Raw genomic sequence first — 26,988 nt, 5'->3', positions numbered from 1 at the left:
TTATGTGATCAAGACTATGTATCAGAGTTTTTGGGGTATAGTTTGTGTAACATTTTTTGTTATAGATTGTGTAAATCAATATTTTCATTCTATTCTCGGATTCGATTCTGTTACGATTTTTGGGGTGCTGATTTGATTTAAATAGCGATTCTTGGACATTTACAATTTTTAGTTTTCTTTTTTATCACCAGACCATGTGAAAAAGTTAAATAATGATGATAAAGTCAATAAACTAAATCAGGAGCCATATTTTCCCATAAAAATCACATCTCGTGAGTCAGAGAGAAACATTTCGCCCTCTGCTGGAGAAAAGTGGAACTTTTTTCCAATCTAGTTTATAAACAAAGACTGAAATGAAGAATCTGAATTTGAAAACGAAACAAAAAAAAAATCCTGATATATCATGCAACAATTTTTTCTTCCACTCCTATGAATAATTTTGTGTCAAAGACTGAATTTCAGTTTTTTGTGTTTATAGATTGTGTTTATGTTTTTTCTTATACATGAGTAATCTTTAAAAAATAAAGCTGAACCGACTAAAAGGAGTTGAATCCACATCTGTTTTTGACTCCTTCACTCTCAGATATTCATAGATTTATTATCATCTTAAAACCATCATTCAAAACCTATTAATGTTTTATTTTCTTACTGAAATGTGCATTTAAAATCTGTTTTATTGAAAGTGTGTGAATTGCACTGATCTTATGATTTGACCTCTGACCCTTTTCAGTTTGAAGTTTGGGGTCACGAATCTGTCTTAAAAGTTAAAAAATCACCGCTGTAGTTGTTGAAGTTTCTTGTAGGTTAAAACCTTTAAAGCGTTGCTATGTGGGAGCATTCGTAGGATTCATTTCAAACTGTGGAAAGTCTAAATATTAATTAGTATTTTTACAGTTTAAACTCAGTCATTAGTTCCCGCTGTCTGCAAACACCTCAGCGCTTCAAAGAGCTCCTCATCAGGAGGCGGTTTGGACTCCCAGAAGCAACAGGAGCCGCTAATGGAGCCTCTGATGACTCCACCGTCTATTTAACTACATCAATAAATGATCACCTATGATAAATATAAAGATAAACGCCTCTTCTTCTCACTCAGGAAGGATTGTGTGTTTGTGTTATCCATGAGAAAGATAAAAGATAGATAAAAAGATAAAACCCTGACGCTGGAAGATGACGAGTGTAGAGGTAAGAACTGGAGGTTTGAAGAACGTCAGATTTCTTTTTTAACAGTAAACAACCTTCTGTTTGGCTTTTTAAAACTTACTCAGGGTTCATTAAACTGCACAAACTTCGTCTGCGTTAGGACATGTAACCCAAAGAGAGCAGGCTTTTCCTTTTTTCAGACCCTCGTGGAGTAAATCTGGAGAAACAGCCTGAGGACGTTTCTGCGCTTTGGCTGAAAGTTCATTTACAGTTATGGCTACTGGGACTCGCAGGGAAAGGAAACAATATTCATAGAAGAGCTACGGTTTGGAGAAGTCGTCCGTCACATAATTCTCTGTACCATCCATCACAGCCCGTTGTCGTAATAATGACCCTTCATAACGAGTCCAGCTGAGCGTAATGAGGAGATCCATCATCTGGGGTGGCGTTAATCCGGTTTGTTGAGTTAAATCAGAGGAAATGTTTCTCTACATCAACAGGTTGGATTTCCTCTCATCCTGTTTCTCGTCTCTGGTCATTAAACTCTCTGCAGGACAGCAGCAGGTCAGCAGTCATTTGACTCCGCCCACCAGCAAATCTATCACCTGAAAGACGACTTTTTGTTTCAGTGTTCCCGATCGCGGCGGCGTATCGGCACCGCAAACAGCGGCAAGGTCCGTGTTGGCGACGACAGCTCGGGCTCGGGGTCAGAGTTCGTCGTCAGGAGGTCATCGGCGACTTTGGCGTCCAGGCGCTCGGATGGAAGAGACAGATCCTGACAGACCTCGTAGGAGCACTTCCTCTTCTGGAGAGCCTCCGCTCGAACAGCCAGGGAGCGCGCGCAGACCGTCAGGAGCACAATGAGCGTGCCCAGAAGGAGCGACACCATCGGCCAGAGGACGCAGTGCAGGAGGACGGTGGTGTCGTGGGAGCGGTGCCACAGCACGTCGTCTGGTCTGAAAAACAAACAATAAACAACACAAATAAAAAGTTCAAACAGCACGAGTGAAAACGCCGCCTCCTCTCCTCCTCTTTATAAAACCCAGGGCTCCAGTTCTTTTCTGTAAAACACAAAAGCTGAAGTGTAACATCCTGGAGCTCCCACAGGGCGCTCGTTTATGAAGCAGAGTTTTCTCTTTGTGATCCCTCGGCTGTAGAGATAAAAATAAAAGCAGCCAAGGTCACAGGTAAGCATGGCTGGTAAATAACAGGAGGATTACGCTGACACACTAAAGGAGACACACTCTTTCTCTGTCTCATCAGTTTTCAGGCACAGGATGAAAAGAGGAGGCCGCAAACTTCTGAACGACAACTTTATCTGAATAAAAAAGAAAAGAAAAGCTCCTTCAATAAAACAAATCCTTTTTGTTTTTTCATGTCAGGGTTTGAGAAGTAACTACACACCGCTGAGGAAAAAAAAACACAGCATCACATCTTCAGCTACCTGCAACCTGTGTCACACCTGATAATAAGCCACACTGTGTGTGAGTGTGTGTGTGTGTGTGTGTGTGTGTGTGTGTCTCACCTCCTCTGCTGGTTGAAGAAACAGGTGAAAGACTGGCCGCTGACCTCCTTGGTGAAGTAGTCTTCCCACAACAGGACGTTGTCTTTGTTCTTCTGGTTGTCTCTCTCGCAGAGAGGAACGAACGAACACTGAAGGACAGAAAGCACATGGATATATATCAGAAATAAACTATATATTCCAATATATATAACTTTAACACGGTGTGCGATGAGATGAAGTGATATTATGTTGACCTAAAGGTGATCCATCAGCAGGAATACAACAATTTTTTTACTTTATACATTGTGTATCAAGGATTTTAAGTTATAGATTGTATGTCATTTATTTTTTATTCAGTGTTTTTGTGTTATACATTGAGTATCTGTGATTTTAGAATGTGTATATGTGTATTTTGTGTTTTAGATTGTCTACCAGAGTTTTTATGGTATGAAAAGTGTCTTTGGTTTAAAGGATGTGTATCAGTATTTTTGTGTTATAGAGTGTGTATCTTTTTTTGCCTATTGATCATATAACAGTGTTTTTGCATTTTAGATAATGTTTAAGTGGGGGTAAAGTATATGAAAAAAATGTTATAAGATGTATAAACACAAGAAAACATAGATACACAATCTATAAACACCAACACCAAATCTTTCACACAAAATCAATTACAGACAAGATATAAAAAATAAAAAAACAACACACACACACACACACACACACACACATATATATATATATATATATATATATATATATATATATATATATATATATATAAACACACACACACACACACACACACACAATCTATACCCCAAAAGTACTGATACATAATCTATAACAGAAAAAAACAATAATGAATGAGACACAATCTACAGCAGGAAAAAACAACAACATTAAACTCAGTCTATGGACTGAGTATCAATTATTAATGTTTTTCTTCTGTTATAGATTGTGTATATACGTTTTTTTTCATCATTTATACCTTGTGTATAATCGTTTTTGTGTCAAAGATTTGGTGCCAGTGTTTTTGTGTTTATAGATACGTGTTTTCTTTCACATACTAATCTTGTCATATGGTCCTTGTGTTATAGATTGTGTACCAGAGTTTTTATGGCATGGATAGTGTCTCTTTTTTGTTTATAGAATGTGTATCAGTGTTTTTGTGTTATAGATTGTGTATATTGTTTTGGTTATTGATTTTGTATCAGAGTTTTTGCGTTACAGGTGACGTATAAGTGAATTGTGTTATAGATTGTGCATATCATCTTTCTTTTGTTTATAGATTGTGTTTGCTTTTTTCTATAGATGGTGTACCAGTGCCCTTTTACACAATCTTTAACACAAAAACCATATTACAAGATGTATATACACAAGAAAACACATATACACAATCTATAAACACTAAAACCAAATCTTTGACACAAAAACAGTTATATACAAGATACAAATGATGACAAACAACATATATACACAATCTATAACAAAGAAAAATAAAAAAAACAAAAGTACAAAATCTATACCACAAAAACAACGATACACAATCTGAAACAGAAAAGAAACAACAACCAGAAACTCAGTCTGTTCTGTTATAGATTGTGTATATATATATTTTTCATTGTTTATCTCTTGTGTATAGTCTTTTTTGTTTGGCTTTGGTGTTTTGTGTTTATAGATATGTGTTCTGCTGTATAAAGATGTTGTAATATGGTTATTGTGTTATAGATTGTGTAATAGGATTTTGTGCTATAGACTGTGTTTCAGTTTGTTTGTAAATGTCTGTTTATAGATGCTTTGCTGCTCCTGCTCTGACATTTCCCATCAGAGGCGACACTTCTTATCACCTCCTCTTTCCAATCTGATAAAATATTTCTTATCATGTTAAGCTGCAGAGCAGTTTAGGTGGCAGTCACCCCCTCCACCCCCCCACCCTGTGTACCAATCACATCATCGTCATAGCAACCGGTTAATCCACAGTCAGCAGCGCGGCGCCAATCAGCCTCCTACAACGAGAACCTGTGTGTATGCTCAGGAGCTGAAACTAAACTAAAGAGGAAACGCACGGCGAAGACCCCCTCTGAGCCAATCAGGATTAAAGCCGTCACCTTGTTGTGACCTTATTACAGCGCCCCCTGCTGGGAGATCACGTAATCTTTACAGAGATGAAACGAAACTTCAAGGCCTGTCTGAGGACTCAAAGCACTGAGAGGAAAATGTTTTATGTGCGATAATGTGATATTTAGAAAGCTGTTATTCAGCTTATTCATTGGAGGTGTCTTAAGTTTCGCTTTCGTTTTTTCAATAGCCTGCACTGTAGAGTTTAAAATGCATTTAACCTATCACTTACTGGAAAACTTTAAGTCTGTTTCAAGGTGCCCTTAAGAGCAATTGTCTTATCCTTCAGGTCTGTTTCAAGGAACCCTTCAAAGACAGATGAAAACTCTTATTCTGTGGTTCATTGGGTAGTATTTAGCTTCTATTTACCAGAATCCTTTGTTTCTAGGTGCTCGTCAGTGTCTGTGTCAAGGTGCCCCATGTATTTTTTAAAGGTACATAATATTTATAGTTTCAAGGTAATTGTTCCATCTCAGAGCACATCCAAAGTTTAAGACAGTATCTTTTCGAGGTACTTAACTCTGTTTATTTTGGGTCACCGCAAGATGTTGTTTTGAGGTACCCATATCTGTTATAATGCTATGTTTAATTTTTATTTGCTAGTGCTAACTCCTGTAGCTGTGTTTTGGGTAGGGTAGTCTTATCCAATCTGTATGACGGTACCCTTTGGCCTGTTCTGTGGTACCCTTAGATTTGTCTCTGTAGTTTCTAGGTATCCTGTAACTTCTTAAGGGTGCTCAACATCTGTTTTCAGCATCTTTCTGTTATATTTTGTTCAAGTAGCTAAACACTACTTTTTGGTTCCTTTAAGAGACAGACATATATGGGTTTTTCTGGGCCAATACCGATTATTTGTAGTCAAGGAGGCCGATAACCGATATTTGAAGCTGATATTAATTTTCAGTCAAAGTGAAAATATTGGTGTCAAAATTTTGATCAATACAAACTCCAACACTTAACTTCATCCAATCCCTTTAAGCATGAGTTTATTAAACAGCGTCCAGGCTTAGCAGCATGTTTTATAAAGTTAAATTAAAACTTTTAAAAATAAATAGCTAAAGTTTTCTACAGTAAATAAAGTTTTCCAAAATTTCTATGTAACTGCAATAACTGTAATAACTGCACTGCTGATTGGCTGTTACCCGAGCCATGGCTCTGCTTGTAACCAATCAGATGATACTGTGGGGAGCCGCAACAACACAGTTTTAAATTTGTTTCTTATCGGCGTCGGATTAAAAAAAAGGCAAATGCCGATATGCTTCAAAATGCCAAATATCGTCCCGGCCGATGATCGGTCTACCCCTGGTTCCCTCAAATGCTAGGGGATACCTAGAAACAGACAGTTTGGGGGAAGTATTTTAAAACAAGCAATAAAAAGTGCCTAAAAAGTCGGATGATAAAGAATACCTGAAAAAATGCAGAAAATAAAGGCCACCCTAATACAGACCTTAAAAGTCCCCAGATACGAAACCCTAAAAGTGACTTTAATGAGACTCAAAGGGTACCTGAAATTGAAACAGAAGCTTAAGAGCAACGTAGATCTATTATTAACACAGGTGTATGGGGGTACCATGACTTGGTTGTAAAGGTGTAAAGGCTGAAAACTTAAGACTGACTCCAGTTTGGACCAAAGTTTAAAAATAAAAGCACCTCATGAACTCCTTTCTCAGTCCAGACAGGTTGCAGTGACATTAAGTCGCAGTTTGAGGATTTAATTCATCCACAGGTGTCTCCATGAAGACAGAAATGTGACCGTAAATCTGTTTCCTCCCCTTACACATCAGGACATGTTTTCTTTCCCCCACACTCACAAAGATAAATGTGACACCTTAAGTGCTGAACAGACATTGTTGATTTCCACTCGTCTGTAAACGATGCTATGAGCTCACGTCAGATCACATCTTCACCGGGTTTTTCTTTTTCTGTCTGACTGAAGCTCGTCCAGATCAGTGCAGGTACAGCAAGCGTCACCCTCTCACCCCTCTGCCTCTCCTTCTCCGGCCAAACTAAGCATCCATTCATCCCTCAAACCCATTCATCATCCAGCCAATCACAAACGCCTCGCCCTGTGACATTGATGAGTGCGGTTTCTATGCCAACAAGTCGAGGTTACAATTATGCGCATGTATATGCTGCTGTGTGTGTTTGTGTCGACGTGTGTGTCCCTTTTGATCCCTAATAAATGTCCTAAATGAGATCAATGAGGAGTGTGTGTTGACATGGAGAGTCTGAACATGCTGCAGGAGAAAGAAAACTGATTTAGATTCTGCTCTCAGGTGTTTCTGTCACTTCAGGTAGTTGATATTCAGAGCAGAGAGGCACCGATGGATCTCCAGTGATTTAGATTTGTTTTACAACACTGCTGCTCCTCTAACACTTGGATAAAGTCGGAAAGAAGGAGACAGTTATTGTTCAACACAACAGAGTCCCTTCAATAAATCGATTTGATGTTGAAACTGTCAGTGAAAACTCAAAAAGCTGCCGTCCCACATGACAACAGTCCCTCAACAACAAAACACACAGGCACAGAAAACAATTAACTGTAAGTGTCTGAACATCAATCACACCCGGACACATTGACAGCACAGAGGCAACTCGTCCTGACGGATCAGTGAAGAGAGAAATGAAGACGTGAACTTTGTGCGGCTGAAAGTTCAAAAATCAGCAGAGAGAGAAAAGAATGGAGTCATAAAATAATGAAAATCACTGAGACGTGTGAACACTACTGTATACAGGAAGCAAACGGCTAACATGCTAGTAGGCTAACAAGATTCTAAGACAAGTTTTTAGGGCACCATTCATAAACAAAGCAATTTAAAGTAAAAAACAGCATAAAAATAATAAAAATAAATAAATAAAAATGAATAAATACAAAATTAAAAAAGTAGTTTAAATATTTTAAAGAATAATTTAGTTTTTGCGTTGTAGAAAAAATAGCATATATCAATATAAAAATATAAATTATGTTAAAATAAAACATCAATTACAAGAAAATGAGCTGTGATTTAATTTAACACAACTGCTAAAAGTGGTACAATCAACACACCATATTGAAACAGGGAGCTTACTGCTAACACAAAGCTAACACAAAGGAGAGCAACTCAAGCACACTAGTTAGCTAACGCCAATACCAGCTAGCATAGACAGATAATACACATTAATACGCATGAGGGTTGGGAGCTTCATATACCTAAGGCTGGGAAGCTAACCGCTACTACCCTAACTGGCTAACATGTTGAGCTAACACCATACTGAGCTAGCATTGTAGCCACCTGGCGCTGTAATAATGGTATATAAAAAAATAGTTGTCATTTCGGTACACCTAAACTTCGAAACTAACTACTACTGTAATAGCTAGCATGTTTAAATATTTAACATGTTTAGCTAGCAGAAGAAGAAAGTATTAAAGGCTAACTAACTTAATGCCATGGAGCTAACAATTTACAATCAAACTTTCCCTACTTTAGCTAGCATACAACAGAGGTGTCATTGGTTAAAAACACCTGAGGCTAGGTTGCTTAAAGCTATCATGGTTGTTGCCATCTGATGATGTAATAACGGTATATAGAAAAAGAGGTGTTCTGGTACACCTAAACTTAGAAGCTAACCGCTTCTACAATAGCTAGCATGTTTGAATATTTAATATGTTTAGCTAGCAGAAGAAGAAAGTGTTAAAGGCTAACTAACTTAATGCCACGGAGCTAACAATTTACAATCAAGCCCTTCCTACTTTAGCTAGCATAAAACAGATATGTCATTAGTTAAATACACCCGAAGCTAGGTTGCCTTGTTGCTACCCGACGGTGTAATAATGGAATAAAAAAAAAATCAGCATTTTGGCACGCTTAAACTTAGAAGCTAACTGCTACTTCAATAGCTTGCATGTTTAAATATTTAACATGTTTAGCTAGCTTAATGCCATGGTGTTAACAATTTACAATCAAACTTTTTTCACCTTTTCTAGCATAGAACAGAGATATCTCTTGCTGAACATCTTTGAAAGCTTAAACCTTGCTATTCTTTGATAATATTAAAGACACATTGGCATCTAAATGCTTAGGCTACAGTTCCAACCCGTGACTCTTGAAAGCTAACGACATTCTTGGCTATATAGGATAAAAGTATACAATACCAGGTTAGCACACTCAAGGATGGAGAGCTTATGACTATCATGGTAGCCATCTAACATGTAATGATGGTATTAAACAGTTTTATCATCAGTTTTGTATATCTAAGGCTAGGGAGCTAATTGCTACTTCACTAGCTTGCTAACAGGATGTTTAGCTAGCAGAGAAATACAGTTAAATAAGCTAAAATTTAATACTAGGGGGTTCCAATATACTAGCAAACATGCTTAGGTAGCATACAGCTAACGTCATTGGCACAGAATTGGCAAAACATACTTAATGTTGAGCGCTAAAGGCTAACACACAAGCTAGCTACCACAATGCTTCTAATATGTACAGAATGTGTATTTTGTTTCTTCCGTACAAACATGCAAAAAATATTCTTAACAAACTTTTTACAAGCTCAACTTCCCATTGACTTTTTAACGAAATTGAAAAACCACAAAAAAATTTCCAAGCTTTTATTTCAGTGAACACTTTGAATATTTCTAACACCAAAACAAAACCAACAAAAGTCCCGATTTGGAAACTTAGACTTAGTTTTTATACTGGAAGATGTCACAGGTCTTAATTAAGAGAGGGGGCTGACGCAGGGGGACAAAGAGGCTCCTGGCTGGGCAGAGAGTCTCTAACGGCCCCCCTGACGTCCTGGAGCTCCAGAAGCCCTGCCTCATTATGGTTAATTGGTTTAAGATATCCGCACACACACACACACTCACATGGATATTACTGTCGTCAGTCCTCTCTGATTATATTAGGAGTTTTCCCCCCAAGCTTTCATAAATTAATCGCTCTTTCCTCTGACCCTTTCAGCTTATTTACTGCTGTATGTTTTTGCTAACGAGCTCTAAATGTTCCCTTAAAGTATTAACAGAGATTATAAAAACCCTCTTTCAGGGCGAGGACATTTTTAATAACTGCTCTGATTTACTTTCGATGATAAAGCGGTGAAGGAACTTTGGAGGAAGCTGGCCTCAGCCACACAGCAGCATTGCCCCGTGGTTACCCGCCGCTCATGTCATTTATATTTATAATATAATTAAGTCATAAATGAGGAAATTACTCGGCGAGTAATTGGCTGAGTGAAGCCACCCACCTGCCTTCATCTCCTCCTTTCCTTCCTCTGACTCTGCCTGTGTCTTTTCAGACGCCGAGCATCATTTCACAGCTGAAAACACACGATTTAGAGCTTCAAACGAAGGATGTGGACGGGAAAACTTGGATTAATGTGCTTTACTGTCTGGAAATGTTAGATTTCTCCACCTGCAGAGCTCCATGAGAAAATACTTTCAATTAAGCATTTTGTCCTTTAAAAAGCTGCTCACATTCAGGTTTTTTTTTATGTGAATGTGAAGCTTTTCTTTACCTCATGTAGTTGCAAACTGAACATTTCTGCATCTTGGAGCTCTAATGTATGATTTCTTGACCCAAAGTTTAATCATTTAATGGAAAATGTAGAAAAAAAATGAAGTAATGAATCATTAGTGGCAGCTGTAAATGGGGGAATTTGCGTATCTTGCAAAGCAGGTCAGGAAAAATCATTTATCCAGGACAGAAATGCAGAGAGCTTCTCCAGGGACATGGAGGGAAAAATTAATTTGCCTAATCCTCAGCTGTTACGGGTAATTTGCAAAAATCTCGCCGTAGCTTTTCATTAAAGTGGCTTTTACTTTCAATCACAGGCTGATTTAAGGATAGCAACAAACGGCACAGTGAGGAGCTCATGTGTTGATTCTGGTGACCCCTGTGGACGGAATTGGTACTGCTTTGTTTTGTATAAAGACCCCATTTCCCATGAGCACCGTCACCCACAAGAGATAGAAATGTGACCTATGTTCAAGACGACTTACAGCAAAACCTCTGCAGCTCAACTACCAAACATCACAGCTCTGACATCACAGGAAGTAATCCACATCATAACCATAACATCTGGAGAGCTGTGTGTGTGTGTGTGCATATGTGTGTGTGTGTGTGTGTGTGACCAGAGATATTACTTTTAAAGCCAAAGCAGCTTTAGTATTGTTGGGAGTTCAGCACTCATGAAATCACACTTGCACACGCCTCAGGAGGCCATTATTAGGTACAGGCAGAACAGCATTCTGGGAAAAACAGTGTGAGCTGATTTGTTTGTGTAAAGATGTGTATGTGTTTGTGTGTGTGTGGTTAAGTAAACTACACACGCACTTACTGACTCACTGTTCAATCCATTTCAAGTTTAATGGAGTCTGCCTGGTGGAGCTGGGCTGGCTACATTAGTAGTGTGTGTGTGTGTGTGTGTGTGTGTGTGTGTGTGTGTGTGTGTGTGTGTGTGTGTGTGTGTGTGTGTGCGTGTGACAGAAAGCCAAAGGATCATTATGAACTCAGAGTGATAAATTGTAAACACACTCACACAAAATACAGTACAGAAACATTTTCCCCTGAAGATAAAAATGAACGATTTGTTGTTTTTTATACGTAGTAAATATAAATAATAAACACTGAGAGTCCATCTGTTTGGTGACTTCAGAAATCTGAGTAGAATAAAATAATAAAAAAAGGTTTTTTGTCTGTTTGTTTTCATCAATAAGTTGGTTGCAAAACTGTCAAATCATTCAAGTTACAAAATGTAAAGTTATGAAGTTCAAAGGAACAAAATAGAAGGTAATGAAATGTTAAGTAAAAAGTGTAAAGTAACAAACTTAAAAGTAAAATGTAAAGCTACAAAACGTATAGCAACATAGTGTAAAGTAATTTAAAGTTGAAGTAATTTAAGAAGCGTAATGATGTGTTGAGCAAAAAAAATTAAGTGAAGAAATTTCAAGTAACAAAATGTAAAGTTGCAAAGTGTAAAGTATTAGGTTGTTAAAATACAAAATTTAACATAATTAAATGTAAAGTAATAGAATGTTAAGTGACTTAGTGTAATGTAACAAAACACATTAAAATGTAAAAGATTGTAATTTACAGTTAAAAGGCCTCAAGTTGCAACTCCAAGTAACAAAATGTAAAATCCCAAAGTATAAAGTATCAATATTTTACATGAATTGTGAAATTATGAATTGTAAAGTATTGAAACGTGAAGTTACACAAAGCAAGGGTAATGTAAAGAATGAAGTTCAAAGTAACAAAACAGACAGTAATTAAGTGTTAAGTAAAAAGCTTAAGGTAACAGAATTAAAAGTAAAATGTAAAGCTATAAAATGTATAGCAACATAGTATAAAGTCATTGAAAAAATTAAAGTAAATAAAGAGGAGTAATTAAAGTTCAGTGAAGAAATTTCAAGTAATGAATGTAGTTAAGTGATAAAATGTTAAGTAACTTGGTGTAATGTAACAAAATGCAAGTAAAGCGTAAAGGGGTGTAATGTAAAGTTAAAAAGTATCAAGTGTAAAAGTATTAAGTCTCCAATTTAAGTAACAAGAATGTAAAGTCCTGTAAAGTTCTGAGTGTAAAATCCTAAAGTGTAAAGTATCAAAATATAAAATAAAATGAAAAATAACAAAATGTTAAGTACGGAAATATAAAGTTACATAAAGCAAGGGAAATGTAGAGTAAGGAAATGAATAGTCACAAAGTGTAAAGTAACTCAAAATGAAATTAAAAAATGTTAAGTAACCAAGTATAAAATAACAAAATTAGAAGTAAAATGTTTAGTAAGAAATGTAAGGTAGTAAATGTAAAGCAAAAAAAAAATATAGAAACAAAATGCAAGGTCTCAAAATTTAAAGAAATAACATGAAATGTGAGGAATCTTTATGTAACTTAGTGTAAAGTAACCAAATGTCAAGTAATAAACTGTTAAGTTCCAAACAAAAATTGCTGTAACTTGAAGTAGTAAAAAATTCTGTGTCAAAATGTCGTAAAATTTCAAATTTCAAAGTGTCAGAAATTGAACTTTCAGTAATAAAATGCACAAACACAATGTGTTAAGAAATGTCATGCTAGAAAATCTAAAGAACTGGCTTTGGCAACATGTTTTAAAAAAACTCCATGCCAATAAAGCTTACTTAAATTTGAATCTAAAGTAACAAAATATAAAAGTAAATATAAAAGTTACATAATGGTTAATAATAAAATGTTGTTAAAGGTAAAAAATAAGAAAAAAAAAATCTAAAAATAAAATAGTAGTGATAGTAGAAGTAGTGAAACGTACCAAAATATAACCTAAATACACAGCAGGGAGCACAGAAAGTGTAAAGTTACAGTTACAAGTGGTCATGGGAGCTGGTCCCTGACCTTCCTGAGCTCAACCTTTATGATGAAGTTACTGGAGAAAACTCCTGAAATCAGACTCAGTGTTTTACAGACCACCTTCTGTTGTCGCTGTGACACTGAAAACACTTCAGGGCTTTGTATCGAGTAACGTCGACGCTTAGCGCGGTGTCAAAATGTCACCTTCAAAGATTTAAACGAGACAAAAGACAAACAGAAAACATGTTCAGTCAGACGCTCTCCTATTTGTTTTCACACCCAATGAATCTGCAAACGCTCTGCTACATTTACACACACACACACACACAGACACACACACATGAACCACTGTACACTATCTGCTCACCATGTTTGTTGAATGTTAATTAAAGCTGCAAGTCAGAGTTTCTATCTGATTCAGCGGCTCATTCTTTTCTTTTCAGAGACTAGCAGAGTGTGAGGAAGCACACACACACACACACACACCTACACAACAACACACATACACACACAACCAACAAACTCTCGGTCCACTTACTCCTCTCTTCTAGCTATTTTCTCTCCTCTCAGCTTCGGGGTTTTTCTCACTAAAAAATGAAATGAACTCCTGACCTCAATAAACCGAAGAGACTCGGAGGTGTGTGTTGTTGTGTGTGTGTAATACTGTGTGTGTCCTTTACAATAAGGTTTTGTCAATATGACGTGTCTATGCTGCTTCTCTGCTATGATCCAGTCCTTTGTTATTTTCTAAATAAGTTTTACCACATGGTCTCTGAGTTTTTCTGTCTCATCTGTAAAAAAATTTAGCTAAAATTAGCAGAATTACAGCCACATTATAACAAACTTGACATATGATTCACCATTGGGACTTATGAATCTATGGTGTGTGAGTGTGTGTGTGTGTGTGTGTGTGTGTGTGTGTGTTAATGTCATGTCAGTCACTGGGTCCACAGGCGCTCCATTAACTAATCGCCCCCTATAGACACAACTCCAATTAACTTCCTGTCTGCAGCCAGCTGTTATAGAGAGACCACGGATACTTCAGATACAGCTGCAATTAACTCTCACTGTGTGTGTGAGGGTGTGTGTGTGTGTGTGTGTTTCTCCTATCATGTTGTACTCGAAGGTCACAGGGGTTTTAAGAGAAGACATATTTTCATTATTTTTACTGGTTCTGTTAATCCTTTAGTATCAGGAAAGATCAATTTTAATCAATGACGGATTTGGTGGAGACGTTGGAAGTTCTCACATCTATACTGTAACTAAAAACGGAAGTATAACATAAAAACAGACCCAAACCCTAGAACATTGACATAAGAAAAGAGCGCCCGTTCATCTAGTTCATCTATTTCACAGGGGTTAACTTTCGTCATGTAAATGTAAAAAGTGAACAAGAAAAAGTTTTTGTGTATTAGTTTAGGGATGGGAATCAAAAACCGGTTTCTGTTGAGAATCGATCCATCTATATTGTTAACCTTTGTGCTTAACGATTCCCTTGTCAATTCTTTACATTGTGCCGGAGCCGCCAGGCCTTATGTCGACTAGTCTGCTGCAGCTATCTTAGCTTAGCAGTTAGCTAACGTTTCCCAAGAAAACTCTGATTCAGGATTTTCAGCTTGAAGTTTTACTGAAGAACTGACTTCATAAAGAAATGTACATCACTCTCTCTCAGGAGATTCATATTCAGTACATTCAAAATGGTATAAATCACCTTATTTACCAAAATAACAAAATAGCGCAAGCTTGATGCTAACGTTTATGGGAAACTGCATTGATATGCTAGCAGTTAGCATACATTAGTTTCATCACAGGAACATATCACATCAACTCTTTGTAAAAAATACTAAGAATTTCAAGTGATAAAAGCTAACAGGCTAATGAAAGGCTCATGGCTGACTTCATAACTACAGAAAGGTTCCAAACAACTTAAACTATTGCTATAACCACTTTGAGACACTAGATGGCCTACTTGAATTATTCATATATTACAACACAGTACATCAACGTCACATTGTGTGAATTTTTTACCTGTTTGTGTTTAATTATGCCCAGAAATATCCAGACTCAGGGACCAATTACATTTCATTCACTTACAGTATAAACTCAATTAAATGTTGTTGACACGGAAAACCTGTAAAGCTACTTTATGTTCCAAGAAAATTCACAACAGGAATTGATAAGGGAATTGATAAAGAATCAGATCGATAAGCAGAATCGAGAAGGGCATCAGTATCGAAAAAATCTTATCAATTCCCATCCCTAGTTCTGCCTGCTTTTGCTCTCCATACAGTCTATTTTCCTGAATACACCAAAACCTACTGACACAATTAATCAAAACCACTACAAAACTTCTTCTACTTGGACCCAGACTCCACCCTGACCCTTTGAGTATGTTTTAATCCAAGCGTCCTGACAGAAAACTGGACTCCTGCTCCTCTTCCTGGTTATTTTTAAAAGCTTATATTTCTGTTTCTTCCGGAAAGGGCAGACACAGGCTCCAAGATTAAAACACTTTTATTACACGACCCCCTGAGAGAGCATTGCATCACATTTTATTGCACTCTGAACCTCTGTAAAGGACACTGGATCATGTTTTATTTTTAGGGGCCAACCAGGAGGAGACATTTTGGTTTATTTTTGCTCTTTTCGTCCCTCAGTGCATTTTGGGAGCAACAGTGTGACACTTCGGACCAGCAGAGGCCAGGGTTTGACCTTTTAGCAGCATGCTAATGATGTTTCCATTCTGAAAAATCCAGATAGTAGAGTGGGCGGGGCTTTAAATACCCTCTGTGTGATGCATATGTACCCACTCGCTCCCTAATTAGCTGTATTTAAAGGTCACAGCGCTCATGGGAGACACGCTGTACATCAAACCTCTCTGTGTTTGGGCGTTTAAGGATTTCTGAATGAAGCGTGACTCCCCGCTCCCTCGCTCCGTCTCTACACATCAGCTCAGTGGCAGTTGCCATGGTAACCGAGGGGCATGGATGACGCGCTGTCTCTCCCCTCTATATTTACTCTGTTGCTGTAGAAACGACCCAGACGTGCACTGAAGACGGGGAAGATTAGAGAAGGGAGACGTCCCACAAACGGACGCATGGATGGACAGTGACTCTAATGTAGTGTGGCTGTAAGTATGTGGACAACAACACATGACATGAGAGGAACATGTGACTGTAACGGGCTTGATAAAGAGTGTCAGGGATGTTTTTCTTATCCATATTTCTTTATCTTTCCTCTATATAAAAATATCTTGGGATTGGTTTCATAGCAGAAAATAAGTGATGGGAAAAGTGGTATGGAAGAGTCACTGGGTTGTCCTATGTTATTGAACGCATCGTTCCTTGAGCGGGAGCTAGGTTACCTTTGAAATGATACTCCGGGATGGAACAAGTTGGGTCCTATCATAAGGTTTAGGGCAGAAATTACCCCTACAGCAGTGTTTTTGTGCAGCAGAAGCCCAGAGCGCTCACACCAAACACCCCCTCCCTGCTCCTCTGCAGGTTTCCTCTGCACTCAGACGGGGCCATATTTTACTTGACCAAAAACACAAATAAACGGACTCCCACCAAAAAACTCTGATATGGGTCTTCATTCACGCTTTATTTAGAGAATTTTCAGCGCGTTACTTTCACACAAAAACACCGCTAAATAAGGCTCTAGTTCTCATAGTGTCGTAAAACGGCGCTACCTCTGCTGCAGAGCCACAGCTGGCTACAAGGCGCTCGCCGCTTAGTGTATCAGTCCGCGCGCGGTGTGCCAGATATATACAAACTTAGGTAGTCTGCCAGGACGAATTATGCAATAACAACGTAAAGATGAGTGATTATGAGAGCGAGGACGACCTGCCGTTCACTTTGAATAAAGTGTGAATGCAGACTGATATCAGATTTTTTCAGTGGGAGTCCGTTTATTTGTGTTTTTGGTCAAGTAAAATATGGCCCCGTCTGAGTGCAGAGGAAACCTGCAGAGGAGCAGGGAGGGGATGTTTGGTGTGAGCGCTCTGGGCTTCTGCTGCACAAAAACACTGCTGTAGGGGTAATTTCTGCCCTAAACCTTGTGATAGGACCCAACTTGTTCCATCCTGGAGTATCACTTTAAGGCCCCGTTTACACGACAACCTTTCATCTGGAAACGCTATACCACAGTAAAAGCGCAGTGTAAACGGCCCCTGAGACATCATTGTTATCTTGAAAGAGACACCAGCTGTGGAGCAAGGTGGGAATCGACACGCTGGACCTGCTAGAAGACCAAGACCCTGCAGACAACTCTTACCTTGGACTACTGATCTGAAACCAGTGATCATTCTTTTGTTTAAACTGAATTTTTAAAAACTTTATAAACTTTGATGACGGCGCTATGGCTGGCCAGTCCTCAGTCTCTTTCTTTTCTTTTGTTTAGTTTCCACAAGGGTTAGCTTCCTGGGTTTTATGTTTTCCCCTGACCTTATCTAACCTGTAACTATAGACAAAACCCTCAGGGGGTCACTGTATGAGGCACAATTAAGATGTTAAAACTTCTGAAAGTTCCCAACAGCAGCTGTTTTACTTTAATTTGTTCCTATAAGCTTGAAATAATGGCCTCTAACTGTAGGAAAATAGTGCTTATACATTTCTCTATAAGCCCTGATTACAATTAATTTTCAGTGCATCACTCTGCACATGACTCAGCAACTACTAAAAATTACTTGTCAGGATGTGGAAATGTGCAAATGACACAGAAAGTTTCCATAATCTAAACTGCTATGTTGCAAACTGAATCAGCGTTTTTATTCTGCAGCCCGGCCCCAAACACCAGGAGATGTGGTAATCATGACACAGCGTTTTTTTTTTTCTCATGATATTTATGAGCAACTTCGGGTAACCTCCATCCATCACCTGAAAGATGATCCGGACTGATAACCAGACCTCACCAGACCTCACATCAGCGCTGATTTCATTACCCAGCAGCCCCTGTGCCATGTTTACCAAAAGAGACAAACACAACATGTTAGAAACGTCCTCCAGTATCAGCAAAGGAGAGAAATCCAAGCTGGGAAACAGACCTGACCGATGAGTCTGTGTTGATAGTTGTGGTTTTGCAGCAGCTGGGATGACACACACACACACATACACACACTCTCATGGCGTCAGCTGTAGTGTGTTTACTGTCAGCTGTTTGTTAATGGTGCTTTAAGTCCCTCATTCACACACTCGGTCTTGTTTTGTCTCATCGTTCTATTTCTGTTCAGGCAGCTGAGAAAGAGAAAAGCATCAGACTGAAACTCTGCTGACGCTCGTTCATTAAGAACAACAACATTTGATTCACCGCATCCAGGCCGCGCTCACATTTCACTCTGCTGGCTCCCATCATGACACACTCAGGCTTGATCCTGGTGTTTTCTGTTTTTAGAATCAACTCGACCCTCGAGAACGGAGACTTATCAGTCCAACGGATTAAACCACGTTAAAGGTCTTCATGGATGTAAATCCTTTAGGTTCTTTTTTCTGTGTCTACTCAGGAAATTCATTAACTTGACTCTGATAATCTGCCTTTTTCTCTGTTATCATTTCAATTTTTCAATTAATCTAACAAGCTCCAGGTCATTTATTTCTCTGTCTGATTAATAATAATCAGATTAGATTAATAATCTAATTAATAAGCAACAAGTCAAATTTTAACAGCAAGTGCATGATTTTCACGAGCAGAAATCTTTCGAGAACAAGAGTAGGGATGTCCCAAAGTAGCTAATTTTCAGGTTTGTACATGGGGCGCCCTCCCAAACCGCTATGTCAACTTAATCTTGACTAATAAACAAGCCTAAAGGTGAGAAAACGGACAACAGTAGAAATGACACAAAGTCTGCAATTAAACAACAGGAGAACTGAATGTGGCTAAAGTTAGCAGAGCTAGCATCACTAGCATTCACACCACTTTATAGGTTGTGCTGGTGTCACATGGTTAAAGCTAGACCCAACATACAAACAAATTAATCTTCTGTACAGAAAAATTGACAAACAACACAGCGCTATCTGTGCTTGTTTACATCTGGGTAGTAAAGCATCACAGCATTATGACCATAGCTATTAGCTGGCGTAAATTTGGCATCACTCTGTGTTAAAACCTGATTACATCTGTAAATCATTCCCATTAGGAAAAGTAACGTTCATGCTAACATGATGCGACTCATACGTTGTCACACGTCACGCTAATAAATTAAGATGTGTCGTCGTACCTTTGGGTTGAGGACCAGCTGTTGTTCGTCAAAGTGTAGCAGAGCGACTGAGTTTGACTCCGAGTTGTTCACGAAGATCTGAAGACAGGGATAAAGAGACGTCCCCTTACAGTCTGTGCCGCACGTAAACACGCACTCAAACATTTCCTCTGGACGTAGCACCGACACCACCTACAGGAAATGAAAAGATTACAAATTCAAGTAAAATATTTTCAGAGAAAAATATTATTTTTACAAATCACTTTTTAGATTTTTGTGGATCTATCACTCGCTAACCTTCCAAATCGAATGGTGGTTTAGCAACAATTAGCAGTATTGGCTAGATAGCATCATCAGAACTGTATACAACATTTTTAATTCAACATAACTTGGTACCTTATTATGTTAAACATTATACTTACTCTTGAAAAAATTACATTTGTTCATGTTTATGACATAAAACTGATAACATTGATAATTTTTAAACTCACATGGCAAAGGCAAATGTCTAACCTTAGCTTAGCAACCATTAGCAAGTCCAAGAGAGTGTGTCAAAGGAAGGCAATAAGACAGAAAAATACTTATTGTTGATTTTTTTCAGCAAGCTAGCTTGAAAACAAATTTATTTTTGTGGAAAATTATTCTTAACTAGCTAACTCAATTAGTTTACGTAGTTACAGTCATTTATCTTTCTTTTATTTCCCCCCTATAAAGTGTTCATTTAATAAAATAAGTTGGTGAGAGATGTGTTTTCAATCAAAATTTGTAGCTAAAATTAGCCCAACAAGCAAGCTAGCTGGCTAGTTAAAGGTTCCATACTGCTGTTAGCTTAAAAACGGTTACCTATTTGTTTGAAATGAAGAAGCCATTAAAATTATTCAATACCGGTTGATTTAACCTCCCTATTTAGTTTGTTAAAGGTAATATTACTTTAAACAAATGCACCAAAAGAAGAACCTGTTGTTTTAATAAGCTAAAAGCTAAATGCTAAAAAAAGTTGTTAGCAAGAACGACTTCTTATGATGATGTTATGAAAGTGTTCATTCTAGTTTTCATTTAATACAATAAGTTGGTGAGAGATGTGTTTTCAATCAAAATTTGTAGCTAAAATTAGCCTAACAAGCAAGCTAGCTGGCTAGTGAAAGGTTCCATACTGCTGTTAGCTTAAAAACGGTTACCTCTTTGTTTGAAATGAAGAAGCCATTAAAATTATTTAACATGATGTTGATTTAACCTCCTTTTTAGTTTGTTACAGGTAATATTACTTTAAACAAATGCACCAAAAGAAGGACCTGTTGATTTGTTTTAATAAGCTAAAAGCTAAAATTGAAGCTGCTAGCAAGAACAACTTCTACTTTGTTATGAAATCAAAACATTGCAAAAACAAAATGACGGTGCTTGATATCTGAAAAAGGCAGGTAAATTGAAAAATGAACCATGTTACCATGTTTGTAACATTGATCTGAGTCATTTTTTTCCCCCTAATGGAAATAAAGATGCATTTCTTCCCATCGCTCATCAAAGGACTGAAATGTGCTGCAGGCATGAACATAAATACCAACACGCACCAATAAACCATAAATCAATGCAGATTTGATAAAAGTGGGACATTTCTTCATCACTCAGGAGGTCAGACAGATGCAATAACGTCCTAATATTGTGATTTATGTTACATTAAGCTGTGGATTAGTGAATGACGGAGTGGACTCTCAAACCACCACACGAGTGCGGATGATTTAAAGTCAAAACAACTGAAGGCGTCCACTCTCTGTAATGCACAGACATTATTCTGGGACGATGCAATAAGCTAACAGCCGAATAAATCAGGCTGGTAGGAATTCATCATCGGAGGTAAGGAGTGAGCTGCAGACCCCACAGCTGCCTGTAATTTATGCCGTGAAAACACTTGATGGATCCAAACCACGGTGCAGACGGTTTTAATAATCCACAGAGGGAAGTGATGCAGACGGAGGGAATCAAATGTCCTGCAGGTGGACAAACCTGCTTTGTATTGACAACGGGGAAGAGTTAAATAAATAATTCAATTAATAAAAGCCTGAAGCTTTTAACTTCCTGTCTGTGCTAATGGTCTGGGCTTTGTACAGCCCCATGAGAGGAGACAGGAAAAGTTATTACACTGCAGAACAATACTTTTAAACTTAAAACGAAACAATGTAGGCTTCAGCATAAATTCACCAGCGCGTTAAATGGAAATCAAGGGGGAAACATTACATTTTAAATCTATGAGGTCGATCTACTTTAGGTTTTATGATTGAGGATGAATTGGCTTTTGGAAATGGTTTGAAAAGATCCAATGAAATGGTTTTAAATTAAACCATAAGTCAACAGAAACCTCATCCACACTTGTCAGTTTTCTATTACTGAATTTCTGATTGGATTGTGTTTTTATTTCCAGCTGGAGAAACAGAACAGACGTAATGAATCACTAAATAAAATCAAAAGCCTGTGCAACAAATCAGATGCTTTTAGAGCCATTCAACAAGTTAAATCTTTAAATAGAAAAAGTCTACCCAGACTACAAACAACCAGATCATTCCTCAGACTTAAGTGGCTGGATTCAGTAAGTCCATGAAAGTCTGAACAAAGTTTCCAAACAATATGAAATATCTCTACTTCAATTTCAGTAAATCAGCAGGACATAAAGAGCGCTGACACTTCACGAACCAAAAAACAGCAGCGATGTCCGGTTTCTCCAACAGTTTGACGGATGATTGATGGCTGAGTGTGAGCAGTCCTGTCAGATCAAACAGACTAATCACCTTCCCTGTCTGTCACTGATACACTGATGTGAGTCAGTGAGTGTCTCATTTATCACCCTAATCTGGGTAAAAGGCTTCAGGAGATTAAAACGGATTATCACCAGTTTTAATTCATTTCTCAGTTTCTCATAACTTGAACCGCCAGAGTTGCAAAAACACAAACAAACAGAAATTTATCATAATCTAAACAATAAGAGTGACACTATTTTCTGGGGATGTTAAACAAGGAAACAGCTTGTTTTTTATTCCCGTAAAGAAAACCAAATGACCTTGAAACAACAACCCAAAAAAAATTGGTATCTAGAGAAAAAAAAAGGTATCAGTCACAGATAGTAAAATGGATGTGTGTCCGTTTTGGACCTCTGTGTTTCCACTTAGGGCTTCCGTACAATACAGGGCTGACTACTTTCCTTAATATTTCCACAAAAAATGACTATAACTTCAAAAATAATCCAATATACAAACAAAAACTTTGTAGAAAGTAATATATCACACCTTTTTTTTTTTTAAGTACATAACCTACTCAGTTAGAACAGACACAAAGTGCCTGTTGACAACGACCGTTACATTTCAAAAATATCACCACAACTTAAAATAACCGTCCAAAAATTCACGGCCAACTTCAGCTAGAGCAGTAAAATTTTTTGGTCCAATAAGTCTAATTTATTATTGATTTTTCTGTGAAACTAAATGCTACGGAAGCGTATTGCAATCACTTGAAAAAAAAAAACAACTCAGGTTTTTCAGAGTAATTTATTCTTCGATTTGTTTTTTCTGGTAATTAATTTTGTTTTTCTAATTAATATTTTTTATTGGTTTAATTTTTGGTTATCATTATTATACTGGTTTGTTTTTTGTTTTAATTATTTCTGTTTTTATGAGTATTTTTTTGTGGTAATTAATTTTGTTTTTCTGATTAATATTTTTTTATTGGTTTGTTTTTTGTTATTATTATTTCTGTTTTTATGAGTATTTTTTTTTCTGTTTTCAGATTACTTTTTTCCTGTTTTTCTGAGTAATTTTTTCCTGAAGAATGGAGATACTTAGAAATCCCGCGAGAACCTCAACCTGCTGTTTTTTGTGGTAATTTTTTCCTCCTGTTTTTAGGAGTAATAAAGGTAAGGTATTAGCCACACACAGGGTTTGATACCCTTGTTATGTTTTCGACTCTATCCTTATATTTCATAGAAGTCTATTGTTCAATGTAATACTTAAGGAATAGACGTACATGTGGCATTAAAAAATGCATTGCTTATACATTGGAAAGCTGGTAGAAAGTTAAGGATAAGGCATGTATGTGCTGGACAGGATCTCTGATCCGTGCGGGACACAGGAGCCACCACACATCCACGGGAGTTGTCTGCAGGTTGGAGGTTCTCACGGGATTTTAATGTAGCTCGATACTTCAGGAAAAAAAAATTACTCCTAAAAACAGGAGGAAAAAATTACCACGAAAAACAGCAGGTTAGAGGTTCTTGCAGGATTTCTAAGTATCTCAATACTGCAGGAACAAATTACTCATAAAAACAGGAAAAAAGTAATCTGAAAACAGAAAAAAATTAGTCATAAAAACAGAAATAATTATAACAAAAAACAAACCAATATAAAAAATATTAATCAGAAAAACAAAATTAATTACCAAAAAAAAAAATTTGTCATAAAAACCAAAATAATTAAAACAAAAACAAACCAATATAATAATTATAACAAAAACAAACCAATAAAAAAATATTAATTAGATAAACAAAATTAATTACCACAAAAATAAAATCTGAAGAATAAATTACTCTGAAAAACCTGAGTTGTTTTTTTCTTCAAGTGAATGCAGCTAAAGTAATAGGCTACAAAAATATACTAAACATATCCAGCATACGCTAACAGCTAAGCTAGCTTACTTAAAGTAATAGCACGAGCAACGGTTGCTTTTAATGATAGAACCCGTAAAATACATCCGTAAATACGTACGTACGTGTTCATTTTTAAGTAAAATAATTTTATTTCTGAATGTAGGAGAAACTCTACTTTAATTTTTATTTTGCTTTACTGTTGCACTCACATTAAAAAGTTAAGTCAAAATTGTCAAGTTGCTTAAGAAAGTCGACTGAAACTTGCTCTTTTCAGTATTACAACCGCTATTTGTACTGATAATCCGTCAAACTGCCACACTTTGTAAGCAAAAGCCCGTAACACGAAGTACAACCACCAGCCCCAGAGCTCCAGCAGCCAGCGGTGCCGCTCCGAGCTCGTGGCCGGGCTCACCGTGCAGTTCGCGGGCTTGCTCTGCAGGCTCTGCAGCGTTGGGCTGAGCCAGCAGAAGCCGAGGATGAAGAGGCTGAGGATCCCGCACGCGATCAGGAACAAGCCCAGCCGGATGCTCTTGTCCTCGGCCTCGGAGTACTCGTACGACACCCGGATCTTTGCCATGGCAGCCCCGAGGAGACCTCCGCCGGCATGGAGAGGAAGAGGAGGATGGATGGATGATGGAGGAGGAGGCGCTGTTCGCTCCTGCTGAGGAACTGTTGAGTTGAAACACCGGCTGCTTTCTGACTCCAAATCTGTTTCATCTCACTCCTCCTCTTCCTCCCTCCCTCCCTCATCTCCCTCATTTTCTCTCTGTGTTTAATACTCTGCTGACTCCATTCATCCTGTTTGCTCTCATTATTTCTCACTCTCTGTACAATTTAATCATCTGCTTCTAGAGAAAGGAGGATACTTAGACTACCCAGCTCAGAGTGACTCTACCACATCATCAGTGGGCCACTTTTACTAGTAAATCAGTTTGAAAACAGTGTGTTTGAAACATTTTTATCTACTTTATAGCAGGTAAAATGTCCACTTGCTGAATGAGGGACATATTTTTTGCTATGTGTCCCCTGCAATCATTAACAAAGTAATCACAAAGACTCAAAACTATAGTTTGACACCATAAAGTCATTCGGAAAACATTAATTGAGAGAATAAATTAACCATCTTTCCATATACTTTCTTAAAATCTGACTATTTGAGCCACCCCCTGCTGGACATTTGAGGTAATGCAGATTTCTTCGACATTTTGCGATAAAGTGCGTCTCTCCCTCCACTCGCTCCGGTGGCCTCCTGACTCCATCCAGATTTGTGTTTTATTTCAGCCGGTTGTTCTCTGTCCGTTACACGCTGCATGAGATAATCCTCTTAACTCCCACTCCCTGTCAGGGACAGACATCCTCTGATTCTCAGGATAAAAATATCACAGTTTGTATCAGAAACAGTGTCCGTATCAAACACTCAGTGATTAACTAAGAAGAGCAGGTAATCTTTCACAACACTGGCTCTGTTTGTGTCACTGTGGCTTTCTATTTGGCCACATGGTCTCTATTAGCAAAGTGTTCAGAGTCATACACGTAGACGTCAAAATTCATGTTTTGGTCACCAATACCACAAACTACATCCCCTTCTATCATCCACTCAGAGGATTTTGTCTTCTTACGCAAGCCATGCAATCACGTCGTTATCTAGTGATTCCAAAACTGAGAGTGTGACCTCTGGGAGGGGCAGGTCAGGGTTAAATAAGCAGTACACAGCTGAATCTCTCGCTTGATGTGCACCTCCTCAAAAAGTAGCTAAGTAGCAAAAAAATGCAGCTACATCGAAAAACAAAGTAACAAAGTGAGTAAATGTTTATCAGCTCCAACATAAAAGAAGGATCTCGTTTATAAACAAACAGAAAAAGTAGCTAAAATGGGAACTTGCGCCATGATTAATGTAGTCTCGAAATCACACTGCCATCTAGTGTTCAAGCAGAGTACTGCAGACAAGCGACAAACTCAGATCTTAAATCTAGTGTCCACTAGAGGCTTGGTCCAGAAGTACTTGAAACTTCATACACACCAATTCTAAAAAAGATGTTTTGAAAGGCTAATTTCGCTAACAGCACACACTGTATGGCAGGGGTGTGTTTTGTTTTTTGTTTTTTTAAAAAAAGATATTCAGAACATGAGTTCACCCAATCAGAGGCACAGCTCAGCTCACATGACTGACTGGTGACCTATTGCTGTAGTGTAGAGACACAAAGCCAGCCCCACTTTCAATATGGCTGCATCGGCCGATCTGCTTCAAAAATCTGTTTCAGAAACAGACCGGTAACGTCATGGTGACTACGCCCATTGATTATATAGAGGTTGAGTTTTGTTGTGTTTACAACAGCAAACCCTACTAAGAAGCAGCCATGACGTAGAGTCAACACCAAGGAGCAACATCAGGTTAGGGAAATAAAGCCTATGCAGAAGTGCTAAAAGTTGCTGTGGGCTGGCTGCAGAAAGACCTGAAGTCATGGACACACCCAGCCATAAAAAAAAACAGACTTTCACTGCATTAAAAAACATTTTTACAGCCTGGTAGAAAATACTTTATTTATCCCCGAGAGGAAATTCAGGAGGAGTCACAGTAGAAATCAAGAAAAACAAAAGTAAGAAAGTGTATAGAAAGTGCAAAAAGCTCCATAAGAAAATAGATGCTGACAGCTTGTCCATCATTGTCCAGTCAGCCAGCCTCCACCTCCACAGGGTCCAGGACTGAGCTTCTTCAGCAGTCTGTTCAGTCTCTGTCTCCTGGATCCTGTCTGCTCACAGCAGGTGAAGCTCTTCCAATGTGGCCTTGGTGTCTGGTGTTAGCTCTGTTAGCCATGTCTGTTAATAGCATGATGCTACTCTGCCTTCTGGTATTCCCTCTGTTAATGGGTTAGCACAGCTAGCTCGTCCATCTCATTGGAGATAGATTTTACGTTCCCAATAACGATGGATGGAAGGACAGGTCCATGTCGTCACTTCTTAGCTCACACCTGAGAACCAGCACGTCGTCCTCACCTCCTTGGTAAACATCCGGCCTTGCACCGGTTAGCATTGACATGCTACAGGCTGCTAACAGGTGATTTCACATGTAAACAATGCAGCCATGGTTACATGTAGGATCTCCAGACA

General features: G+C 38.0%; 1 protein-coding gene across 1 annotated transcript; it reads right to left on the bottom strand.

Moving 5' to 3' along the window:
* LOC141810747 (calcium-activated potassium channel subunit beta-4-like) lies at positions 1-24,556 on the bottom strand. The gene is made up of 4 exons (XM_074698540.1): positions 24,293-24,556; positions 19,275-19,445; positions 2,666-2,793; positions 1-2,096 (listed from the first exon to the last, which is right to left on the bottom strand). The coding sequence occupies exons 1-4, from the start codon at positions 24,455-24,457 to the stop codon at positions 1,766-1,768; spliced, it is 795 nt and encodes a 264-aa protein (XP_074554641.1). The 5' UTR covers positions 24,458-24,556; the 3' UTR covers positions 1-1,765.
* Positions 24,557-26,988: the final 2,432 nt, after the last annotated feature.

This window comes from Halichoeres trimaculatus, unplaced genomic scaffold (genome assembly GCF_033239565.1).
Source record: "Halichoeres trimaculatus isolate MK-OKI-2021-1 unplaced genomic scaffold, fHalTri1.1 fHalTri1_scaffold_21, whole genome shotgun sequence".
NCBI classification, from domain to species: domain Eukaryota; kingdom Metazoa; phylum Chordata; class Actinopteri; order Labriformes; family Labridae; genus Halichoeres; species Halichoeres trimaculatus.
Note: the sequence above shows the minus strand (reverse complement) of the source record. Positions and strands in the feature narration are given on the sequence as shown.